The sequence below is a fragment of the Sprattus sprattus genome (genome assembly GCF_963457725.1).
Source record: "Sprattus sprattus genome assembly, chromosome: 3".
In the NCBI taxonomy this organism is placed as follows: Eukaryota; Metazoa; Chordata; class Actinopteri; order Clupeiformes; family Clupeidae; genus Sprattus; species Sprattus sprattus.
Window position 1 is genome coordinate 55,034,480 of NC_137922.1, and position 12,500 is coordinate 55,046,979.

Consider the following 12,500-nt stretch of genomic DNA (forward strand, 5'->3'; position numbering starts at 1 on the left):
AGTGTGTGTGTGTGAGAGCGTGTGTGTGTGTGTGTGTGTGTGTGTGTGTGTGTGAGAGCGTGTTTTTGTGTGTGTGTGTGTGTAAGAGCTTGTGTATGAGTGTGTGTGTGTGAGTCTGTGTGTGTGTGAGAGAGCGTGTGTGTGAGAGCATGAGAAAAAAAGAGTGTGTGTTTTTGTGTGTGAGAGCTGGAAAGCATGTGTGTGATATCTGTGATGAGTTGTATGTGTGTGTGTGTGTGTGTGGGTGTGGCACCCTATGACAGATGAAACACAGTGTTTGTGTGTGTGTGTGTGTGTGTGTGTGTGTTTATGTCTCACTCTTTGGAGAGGGACTTCTCTTAGTGGCCCCCTGTGATGAGTGAAGGATGATGATGCAGTGTGTGAGGGACACCATTTGATGTGGAGGAAGGGCTGTGTGTGTGTATGGGGCACAAATGTATGGGGTGCTATGATGGACGCAACACAGTATGTGAGTGTGTGAGTGTCTGAGTGTGTGTGTGTGTGAGTGTGTGTGTGTGTGTGTGTGAGCGTGTGTGTGTGTGTGTGTGTGTGAGTGTGTTTATGTCTCACTCTTTGGAGAGGGACTTCTCTAAGTGGCTCCCTGTGATGAGTGAAGGATGATGATGCAGTGTGTGAGGGACACCATTTGATGTGGAGGAAGGGCTGTGTGTGTGTATGGGGCACAAATGTGTAGGGTGCTATGATGGACGCATCACAGTATGTGAGTGCTGAGTCACTGGAGTAAGGTTTGGGTTTTGATTGTGTGTGTGTGTGTGTGTGTGTGTGTGTGTGTGTGTGTGTGTGTGTGTGTGTGTGTGTGTGTGAAAGGGGGAGCTCCCTTTAATAAGTGTTTATGTGTCTCCATTTGATGTGGAGAAAGGGCTGTGTCTGAGTGTGTATCAAGCACCCAGCATGTGTGTTAGTATGTGTACCCTGTGATGAGTGAGTCATGGTGAGTGTGTGTGTGTGTGATTGGCACTCTGTGATGGCTCAAGTACTGTAAGTGTGTGGGTTGGTGTTGTTAAAGGTAAAGGTATATGAGTGTAATAATCACACGTGTCATTATGTTTCTCCCAGGCTAATTGGGTGTTCCCTCACAGAGAAGAGCTGTGCTGCTTTATCATCAGCTGTCAGATCCACACCCTGCAGTTTGAAGACGCTGTTCCTGAGTGATAATCCTCTTCATGATGCAGGAATTCAGCATCTCTCAGACCTCCTCAAGAGTCCCCACTGCAAGCTGAAGTCACTATGGTGAGTGTTAACACACAACAAGAGATCTGTGTGTGGGGTGGGGGGGCACACAGTGATGGGTGAGGGGGGGCATGTAAGGGTGGGTGTACTATGGTGTGTGTTGTGTGTGTGTGTGTGTGTGTGTGTGTGTGTGTGTGTGTGTTGGGGGGGGGGGGGGGGGGGGCATGTGTAAAGGGCCTTATATAGTACACAAAACGGTCGTGTCGGATGGTTGGACAGTGGGCGGGCGGCCGGATAGTACGTACTAGTTAGCATTTGTGTCCCTTTATAGTACTCCAACGGCTGTGGGTGCTGAAAACAATTCTCTTCCACAACAGTAGGGGGAGTAACGGTTTAAGTCCCGAAAGACAAGCTACCCCATGACGTCTTTGTGCGATGGAAATCGTTAGTTGGCTTTACCTCTCCTCCACAACAGTCAATTTCTACTCTCCCACCAGCTGCCACTACTCAAATGCAACAGGTGTCAGCAGATACACAATATTGTGACTGTGTCTAATGCTATATATACACCTGATAGGGCAAACTTATCTTTATCATGGGAGAATGCGGGGGAGTAAAATGCTCCCGAAGTAGATTACATGTTTTTAACTTCGGGGTTAATTCCCTTTCGTCTACTGCTGGCTAGTTAATACATAGCCTACAGACAGCCGGAAAGGTTAATAAACAGAATGAAATAGCTACACATTACACACTATGTTTTAATAAAACCCACGTTACTCACATACTGGTTAACACTGTTTGTTACAGCTCATAAACGTTTGTCGCTACATCCAAACTGCGTCACCGTTGTCCCTCCCTGTATCTGCTCCAGCCGCACCATTTTACTTGCAATGTGAATCATTGCCATTTGTTGCACCTTAATCATTGCCATTTGTTGCACCTTAATCATTTTCTACAAACATGATATGCGGTGTAGTAAACTGAGACTCTATTCACTACTGCACAAAAACTAGACACGTTTGCAACGTTTGAAATGAAGTAGGTAAAACAACTTTCGCCAATATCTCCGTAAGGGAGATGGGTTGTGTGCTCAAATTTCCTGGGATCAAAGAAATTCATGTATTCATGTGCAGACTAAAAATCACGTCTCAGGATTTCTGCGCATGCACGTTATTTCGGGTGTCTCAACTGTAACTAATACCACTGTCATATGAGTTCAGTAAAATACGGAGCAAACACAGTTTTCTACCGTTGTTGAAACACATCTTTAATTGCCGTCGCTCATGCTGGTTCTCTGGCAGTAGGCTACTTGGGCCGGCTCATGTATTGTGATATACAGGGAATAGTTTTCAAGGAAAGGATCTGCGCCTTTGACAGTGGCTGTTATGCATATATATACTGTATATGGATATAAAGGTAATGAAACAGGAAACGCTAGGTCCAGAAATGTTAGTTTCCGGAGTTGATGTCGTATGGAAATGAGGTTGTAGTGTGCCAATCACGGCCAAGGAGTATCCGTCGCCATGAGCGGACCGACAGAAATTTTTGCGGGGACACGGAGTGTTAACTGTCTAAGGTCTATATCCCTCGTCCGGGATATTTTTATTTTTTTGTCAAAAAAAGTGTTAAGCTCCGCGAGTTTTCGTCTTAGAGAAATAAAAAGAACAACCACGGAAACATTGAACCCTTTTCTTTTATAATATATACAGTTCAAAATTTTAAAATAAATAAGCACTTTGTCAGGGGAATAGAACTGATGTGTTGCACTTTCTAGTATCTGAGTGGGGTTTCTGCTGCTAAGGACCCACCCATTAGCAAATGACAGCTATTCATATGATAAGGGGATGGTGATTCAGTGATCTCCATTGGTTCATGGTGTGGCAAGATTCACTCCGGGGGTTTTGGGCCACAAAGACATTCTATGGCCATTAGGATATGGCCTTTGTCTTCGCGAGAGGTGTCACAGGTTTGTTCACACCAACTCATCAATATGCATTTGTAGGGGCACAGATTTAGGAATGGCACAGGACACTCTGAAATTATAAATATGTGGTAGTGAAACAAGACATACTTTCTGAATGCTAAACTAACATGTGTTTAGCCAACACCTATGTTTACAAGGCTCAGAAATAAAAAGTCTTGTGAATAAATCTTTACAATGTGTTTTTGTACAAAGTCTGAGCACCTCTGAAACAAGGTTTTTCCAAGGGTATGTTTACATTTGATTTAAATTAAACTTTTTTTTACTACATTCCTTTTGCTTACATGATATTACTGCTGAGGTCTTCTAGAATAGAATCATATATTCCATTTGTGCATCAATGTTTTGAGTTAAGCAAAATGTACAAAAACATCAAGGCATGTCAGACAACTTAGAAAAGTCTAAAAGGCCTTGGACCTTAGAGTGTTAACACACAACAAGATATCTGTGTGTGGGGTGGGGGGGGCACACAGTGATGGGTGAGGGGGGCATGTAAGGGTGGGTGTACTATGGTGCGGTTTGTGTGTGTGTGTTTGTGGGGGGGGGGCATGTGTAAGGGGTGAGTGTTGACACACAACAACAGACCTCTGAATGGGGTGTTTGATGAGGGAGCTGGGGTGGGGGGGAACATAGTGATGGGCAAACTTAAGTGTGTGTGTGTGAGTTTATCCCTGTGATGACTGAAATATGGGGTGTGTGAGGGAGGCAGATAGAAATTAGTGAACTAGAGTGTGTGTGTTTTTATGGGGGGGCATGTAAGGGTGGGTGTACTATGGTGTGAGTGTGTGGGTGTGTTTATGTGTCTTTGTTTGGTCCTGAGTTAGGGGTATGTGCACAACACGGTGTGTGTGTGTGTGTGTGTGTGTGTGTGTGTGTGTGTGTGTGTGTGTTTCAGGAGGTGCTCCCATTAATGAGTGTTTTTGTGTGTCTCAGTGGCTCCCTGTGATGAGTGAAGGATGATGATTCAGTGTGTGAGGGACACCATTTGATGTGGAGGAAGGGCTGTGTGTGTGTATGGGGCACAAATGTATGGGGTGCTATGATGGACACGTGTGTGTGTGTGTATGTGTGTGTGTGTGAGAGCGTGTGTGTGTGTGTGTGTGTGTGAGAGCGTGTTTGTGTGTGTGTGAAAGAGCTTGTGTATGAGAGTGTATGTGTGTGAGTGTTTGTGTGAGAGCGTGTGTGTGTGTGTGAGAGTGTGTGTGTGAGCGCATGAGAAAGATAGAGTGTGTGTGTTTGTTTGTGTGTGTGAGAGCTAGAGAGTATGTGTGTGATATCTGTGATGAGTGGTCAGTGTGTGTCTGTCTGTGTGTATGTGTGTGTGTTTGTGTGTTTGTGTGTTTGTGGGGGGGGGGGGGGGGGAGCTCCCTTTTAATAAGTGTTTATGTGTCTCCATTTGATGTGGAGAAAGGGCTGTGTCTGAGTGTGTATCAAGCACCCAGCATGTGTGTTAGTATGTGTACCCTGTGATGAGTGAGTCATGGTGAGTGTGTGTGTGTGTGTGTGTGTGTGTGTGTGTGTGTGTGTGTGATTGGCACTCTGTGATGGCTCAAGTACTGTAAGTGTGGGGGTTGGTGTTGGTAAAGGTAAAGGTATGTGAGTGTAATAACCACATGTAATGGTGGGTGTACTATAGTGTGTGCTTGTGGGGGGGGGGGGGGGGCGGCATGTGTAAGGGGTGAGTGTTTACACACAACAACAGACCTCTGAATGGGGTGTTTGATGAAGGGGGTGGGTTGGGGGGGAGCACCCTTTAATGGGTGTTTGTGTAATTCTCAGTGACTGAGTGAAGGATGATGACATAAAGAGAGGAGAGGGACTTCTCTTAGTGGCCCCCTGTGATGAGTGAAGGATGATGATGCAGTGTGTGAGGGACACCATTTGATGTGGAGGAAGGGCTGTGTGTGTGTATGGGGTACAAATGTATGGGATGCTATGATGGACACAACACAGTATGTGAGTGTGAGTGTGTGTGTGTGAGTGTGTGTGTGAGTGTGTGTGTTTGTGTGTGTGTGAGCGTGTGTTTGTGTGTGTGTGTTTGTGTTTGTGTGTGTGTGAGAGTGTGTGGAGCTCCCTTTGATGAGTGTTTTTGTGTCTCCATTTGATGTGGAGAAAGGGCTGTGTCTGAATGTGAATCGAGTACCCAGCATGTGTGTTAGTATGTGTACCCTGTGATGAGTGAGTCATGGTGAGTGTGTGTGTGTGTGTGTGTGTGTGTGTGTGTGTGTGTTTGTGTGTGATTGGCACTCTGTGATGGCTCAAGTACAGTTAGCGTGTGGGTTGGTGTTGGTATAGGTAAAGGTATGTGAGTGTAATAATCACACGTGTCATTATGTTTCTCCCAGGCTGGAGAGGTGTTCCCTCACAGAGAAGAGCTGTGCTGCTTTATCATCAGCTGTCAGATCCACACCCTGCAGTTTGAAGGAGCTGAACCTGGATGGCAATCCGCTTCATGATGCAGGAATTCAGCATCTCTCAGACCTCCTCAAGAGTCCCCACTGCAAGCTGGAGTCACTAGGGTGAGTGTTAACACACAACAAGAGATCTGTATGAGGGGGGGGGGCACACAGTGATGGTTGAGGGGCATGTAAGGGTGGGTGTACTATGGTGTGTGCTTGTGGGGGGGGGGACATGTAAGGGTGGGTGTACTATGGTGTGTGCTTGTTGGTGGGGGGGGGGGGGGGGGGGGGGGCATGTAATGGTGGGTGTTCTATGGTGTGTGCTTGTGGGGGGGGGGGGTGGGGGGCATGTAAGGGTGGGTGTACTATGGTGTTTGTGTGTGTGTGGGGGGGGGGGGGGGGGCGGCATGTGTAAGGGGTGAGTGTTTACACACAACAACAGACCTCTGAATGGGGTGTTTGATGAAGGGGGTGGGTTGGGGTGGAGCACCCTTTAATGGGTGTTTGTGTAATTCTCAGTGACTGAGTGAAGGATGATGACATAAAGAGAGGAGAGGGACTTCTCTTAGTGACTCCCTGTGATGAGTGAAGGATGATGATGCAGTGTGTGAGGGACACCATTTGATGTGGAGGAAGGGCTGTGTGTGTGTATGGGGCACAAATGTATGGGGTGCTATGATGGACACAACACAGTATGTGAGTGTGTGAGTGTGTGAGTGTGTGAGTGTGTGAGTGTGTGAGTGTGTGAGTGTGTGAGTGTGTGAGTGTGTGAGTGTGTGAGTGTGTGAGTGTGTGTGTGTGTGTGTGTGTGTGTGTGTGTGTGTGTGAGAGAGCGTGTGGAGCTCCCTTTGATAAGTGTTTATGTGTCTCCATTTGATATGGAGAAAGGTCTGTGTCTGAATGTGTATCGAGTACCCAGCATGTGTGTTAGTATGTGTACCCTGTGATGAGTGAGTCATGGTGAGTGTGTGTGTGTGTGACTGTGTGTGTGTGTGTGTGTGTGTGTGTGTGTGTGTGTGTGATTGGCACTCTGTGATGGCTCAAGTACTGTAAGTGTGTGGGTTGGTGGTGGTATAGGTAAAGGTATGTGAGTGTAATAATCACACGTGTCATTATGTTTCTCCCAGGCTGATTGGGTGTTCCCTCACAGAGAAGAGCTGTGCTGCTTTAGCATCAGCTGTCAGATCCACACTCTGCAGTTTGAAGAAGCTGCACCTGAGCTGGAATCGTCTTCATGATGCAGGAATTCAGCATCTCTCAGACCTCCTCAAGACTCCCCACTGCAAGCTGGAGGAACTATGGTGAGTGTTAACACACAACAAGAGATCTGTGTGTGGGGTGGGGGGCACACAGTGATGGGTGAGGGGGGGCATGTAAGGGTGGGTGTACTATGGTGTGTGCTTGTGTGTGTGTGAGTTGGGGGGGGGGCATGTGTAGGGGGTGAGTGTTGACACACAACAACAGACCTCCGAATGGGGTGTTTGATGATGGGGCTGGGGTGGGGGGGAACATAGTGCTAGGCAAACTAAAGTGTGTGTGTGAGGGAGGGAGATAGAAATGAGTGAACTAGAGTGTGTGTGTTTTTATGGGGGGGCATGTAAGGGTGGGTGTACTATGGTGTGAGTGTGTGGGTGTGTTTATGTGTCTTTGTTTGGTCCTGAGTTAGGGGTATGTGCATAACACTGTGTGTGTGTGTGTGTGTGTGTGTGCGCGTGTGTGTGTGTGTGTGTGTGTGTTTCAGGAGGTGCTCCCTTTAATGAGTGTTTTTGTGTCTCTCAGTGTCTCCCTGTGATGAGTGAAGGATGATGATGCAGTGTGTGAGGGACACCATTTGATGAGGAGGAAGGGCTGTGTGTGTGTATGGGGCACAAATGTATGGGGTGCTATGATGGACACAACACAGTATGTGATTGTGTGTGTGTGTGTCTGTGTGTGTGTGTGTGTGTGTGTGTGTGTGTGTGTGTGTGTGTGTGTGTGTGTGTGTTATGTCTCACTCTTTGGAGAGGGACTTCTCTTAGTGACTCCCTGTGATGAGTGAAGGATGATGATGCAGTGTGTGAGGGACACCATTTGATGAGGAGGAAGGGCTGTGTGTGTGTATGGGGCACAAATGTAAGGGGTGCTATGATGGACACGTGTGTGTGTGTGTGTGTGTGTGTGTGTGAGAGCGTGTTTGTGTGTGTGTGAAAGAGCTTGTGTATGAGAGTGTATGTGTGTGAGTGTTTGTGTGAGAGCGTGTGTGTGTGTGAGAGCGTGTGTGTGAGCGCATGAGAAAGATAGTGTGTGTGAGAGCTAGAGAGTATGTGTGTGATATCTGTGATGAGTGGTTAGTGTGTGTCTGTCTGTGTGTATGTGTGTGTGTTGCTATCTGTGATGGGTTCAGTGGTGTGTGTGTGTGTGTGTTTGTGTATTTGTGGGGGGGGGGGGTGGGGGGGGGAGTTCCCTTTTAATGAGTGTTTATGCGTCTCCATTTGATGTGGAGAAAGGGCTGAGTCTGAGTGTGTATCAAGCACCCAGCATGTGTGTTAGTATGTGTACCCTGTGATGAGTGAGTCATGGTGAGTGTGTGTGTGTGTGTGTGTGTGTGTGTGTGTGTGTGTGTGTGTGTGTGTGTGTGTGTGTGTGATTGGCACTCTGTGATGGCTCAAGTACTGTAAGTGTGTGGGTTGGTGTTGGTAAAGGTAAAGGTATGTGAGTGTAATAATTAGGGATGCACCGATCCGCTTTTTTCACCTCCGATACCGATATCTGAGGTTTAGTATCGGCCGATACCGATCCCATACCGATATAAAAAAAAAAAGCGAAATGATGGTAACAAACTGTAAGTTTCATTGGGGGAGATCTGGGATCATGAGACTTGACTTAAACATTTATTTCCTATGTAAAAAAAAAACCAAATAAACAGATATAAATGTACTGAATTACTAATTTATTTAATCATTTTGCACCAGTAAAACAATCTTAATCATATGAATATAGTGTGACTGGTTCAGTCAGTGCAATTAGGGATTCAAAATACAATGTAAAACAAAATAATGATAAAATAATAAATAGCTCCAGATAGCAGATCCTTTCGCTCGCTCCATTTTGTAAACACTGAGCTCTGCACGGCGTGTTGCTTTTGTATGACGTCACTCACAGCGCACAGCATAGAATTACACTGAATAGATCAGCCAATAGACAGATAGATAGATAAACTTGTATTAATCCCGTGAGGTAAATTGAATTATCAAAGCAGCAAGGTAGTAGGAATAGGATTCAAGTATAAATATTAAAAAAAAAATATATATATATTTTTTTTTTTGGATCGGCACATATTCACCGATACCCGATCTAGAAATGTCGTCAATATCGGTACCGATACCGATACAAATATCGGATCGGTGCATCCCTAGTAATAATCACACGTGTCATTATGTTTCCCCCAGGCTGGATGAGTGTTCCCTCACAGAGAAGAGCTGTGCTGCTTTATCATCAGCTGTCAGATCCACACCCTGCAGATTGAAGACGCTGCACCTGGATCAGAATCCTCTTCATGATGCAGGAATTCAGCATCTCTCAGACCTCCTCCAGAGTCCCCACTGCAAGCTGGAAGTACTAGGGTGAGTGTTAACATACAACAAGAGATCTGTGTGTGGTGTGGGGGGATACACAGTGATGGGTGAGGGGCGGCATGTAAGGGTGGGTGTACTATGGTGTGTCCTTGTGTGTGTGTGAGTTGGGGGGGGGGGGCATGTGTAAGGGGTGAGTGTTGACACACAACAACAGACCTCTGAATGGGGTGTGATAGCTCTGAATCCAGCAATAAACTGTAGACAATGGAACCACGAGGTGAATCAAAGATCTTGGTGTTTATTTCCTTACGTGCGCCTGCAGGGAGTCAATTCCAAATCAAATAGACAGGGTAAAGACTGAATGTCGATGTACAGTATGACTTTTTATAAGGTCAGCTATGGGAGGTCACAGGTCAAAATGGGGGTGTGTGTTACTGTTTAGGTACTGTTTAATCATGGGATACCTTTGGGTGATAGGCCCAGTTGGGCAAATGGGGGGTGGGAGTGGGAGGGGAGGTGAGGTGACCACCAGCCCCCCACGGAATGTTCCGGAACATGCTTACCTAAGGTCCTGGTATGTGTATTACATAGGCCATGAATAGGGAGGGGATGTCTAGAGAGGTTCCGTTTAGCATAGGCCATGGGTGAGGGTGGGGGACAGACTGTGAGTACACATGGCACCCACACACACAAGAGCATTCATGTATGCAATGGTAATTATATGTCTATATCAATTTCCATCAGGTGTTTGATGAGGGGGCTGGGGTGGGGGGGAACATAGTGCTAGGCAAACTAAAGTGTGTGTGTGTGTGAGTTTATCCCTGTGATGACTGAAATATGGGGTGTGTGAGGGAGGCAGATAGAAATGAGTAAACTAGAGTGTGTGTGTTTTTATGGGGGGGCATGTAAGGGTGGGTGTACTATGGTGTGAGTGTGTGGGTGTGTTTATGTGTCTTTGTTTGGTCCTGAGTTAGGGGTATGTGCATAACACTGTGTGTGTGTGTGTGTGTGTGTGTGTGTGTGTGTGTTTCAGGAGGTGCTCCCTTTAATGAGTGTTTTTGTGTCTCTCAGTGTCTCCCTGTGATGAGTGAAGGATGATGCAGTGTGTGAGGGACACCATTTGATGTGGAGGAAGGGCTGTGTGTGTGTATGGGGCACAAATGTATGGGGTGCTATGATGGACACAACACAGTATGTGAGTGTGTGAGTGTGTGAGTGTGTGTGTGTGTGTGTGTGTGTGTGTGTGTGTGTTTGTGTGTGTTTATGTCTCACTCTTTGGAGAGGGACTTCTCTTAGTGACTCCCTGTGATGAGTGAAGGATGATGATGCAGTGTGTGAGGGACACCATTTGATGAGGAGGAAGGGCTGTGTGTGTGTATGGGGCACAAATGTATGGGGTGCTATGATGGACACGTGTGTGTGTGTGTGTGTGTGTATGTGTGTGTGTGTGAGAGCGTGTGTGTGTGTGTGTGTGTGAGAGCGTGTTTGTGTGTGTGTGAAAGAGGTTGTGTATGAGAGTATGTGTGTGAGTGTTTGTGTGAGAGCGTGTGTGTGTGTGAGAGCGTGTGTGTGAGCGCATGAGAAAGATAGAGTGTGTGTGTTTGTTTGTGTGTGTGAGAGCTAGAGAGTATGTGTGTGATATCTGTGATGAGTGGTTAGTGTGTGTCTGTCTGTGTGTATGTGTGTGTGTTGCTATCTGTGATGGGTTCAGTAGTGTGTGTGTGTCTGTGTGTGTGTGTGTGTTTGTGTGTTTGTGGGGGGGGGGGGGGGGGAAGCTCCCTTTAATAAGTGTTTATGTGTCTCCATTTGATGTGGAGAAAGGGCTGTGTCTGAGGTGCTATGCACACGAAGTCTAGGGCCTCCCAATCGGATTTACTTTTCACACCAATCGAATCTTTTAATTTCGTAAATACGGAGGCTGGCAACGAGAGATTTGCGTAAACACGGAGGCAGCAGATTGTGTTGAACGGGCTGTAGTACATACCCCACGCCTGTGGGTGGCGCTTAAGCGCTTTATTTACACAACTGAAAAAACGTGAAAACCCTAGAAGGAGACTCAGCAGCACAAGGTAAAGGAAGCAGCAAACGGATAAACACATTACACAAGACATTCAAGCTCCAATTAGCAACATTACATTATGGTGGTTAATAAAATCAGTGGTCAGACTAAAGGATATGCGAAAATGAATTATATTTTCTATTGATAATAAAGAGTTTGGAACAGTACAACATGACATGTCTGACTGTCATCCCATTTCCCATGAGCCTTTGCTCCGGCCATTTTACATACATTTATTAATAAAAAAGCAATTAAATCGCTGGCCAATTTATATTTGTGGTAATGAAAGTTATGTTACGTCTGAATAAGAAGAATTAGATCAAGATAGGAGGCTAATCAAAAATCAGTAGGCTGGGTTAATGAGAGTGAATTCGAGGCCCACCATAAGTGAGATTTTGAGGGACAACAAGGGATATATTTAGTGGTTGGAGATCGCGAATTGATCACGTGGGGCAATGACGTCATCAGGTTGCGTGAAGCCGTACAGACGAACACCAGCCCCCGTACCGATTCAAATCTACTCACTTTCTACCCCGGTTTTGGATTGTTGCGGCAAGAGAGTGCGGATAGAGAGTGTTCGTATTTATGATAGGGCTATCTGTATTAGCTATCCGTATCAGATTGACAAACTAGGCTCCATGTAGACGGCACTTGAGTGTGTATCAAGCACCCAGCATGTGTGTAAGTATGTGTACCCTGTGATGAGTGAGTCATGGTGAGTGTGTGTGTGTGTGTGTGTGTGTGTGTGTGTGTGTGTGTGTGTGTGTGATTGGCACTCTGTGATGGCTCAAGTACTGTAAGTGTGGGGGTTGGTGTTGGTAAAGGTAAAGGTATGTGAGTGTAATAACCACATGTAATGGTGGGTGTACTATGGTGTGTGCTTGTGGGGGGGGGGGGCATGTAAGGGTGGGTGTACTATGGTGTTCGTGTGTGTGTGGGGGGGGCGGCGGCATGTGTAAGGGGTGAGTGTTTACACACAACAACAGACCTCTGAATGGGGTGTTTGATGAAGAGGGTGGGTTGGGGGGGGAGCACCCTTTAATGGGTGTTTGTGTAATTCTCAGTGACTGAGTGAAGGATGATGACATAAAGAGAGGAGAGGGACTTCTCTTAGTGACTCCCTGTGATGAGTGAAGGATGATGATGCAGTGTGTGAGGGACACCATTTGATGTGGAGGAAGGGCTGTGTGTGTGTATGGGGCACAAATGTATGGGGTGCTATGATGGACACAACACAGTATGTGAGTGTGTGAGTGTGTGAGTGTGTGTGTGAGTGTGTGTGAGTGTGTGTGTGTGTGAGCGTGTGTGTGTGTGTG

The 12,500-nt window shown here is 46.4% G+C and overlaps 1 protein-coding gene across 1 annotated transcript in view; it reads left to right on the forward strand.

The window, feature by feature from the left end:
* LOC308362859 (NACHT, LRR and PYD domains-containing protein 3-like) overlaps positions 1-12,500 on the forward strand; it is a gene marked incomplete at both ends in the record, with an annotated part of 30,753 nt that overhangs the window by 11,205 nt on the left and 7,048 nt on the right. The window contains 4 exons of the mRNA XM_080835587.1: positions 1,078-1,251; positions 5,518-5,691; positions 6,699-6,872; positions 9,000-9,173. Of these exons, the coding sequence (XP_080691713.1) occupies positions 1,078-1,251; positions 5,518-5,691; positions 6,699-6,872; positions 9,000-9,173 (696 nt within the window). The remainder of the gene's footprint in view (positions 1-1,077; positions 1,252-5,517; positions 5,692-6,698; positions 6,873-8,999; positions 9,174-12,500) is intronic.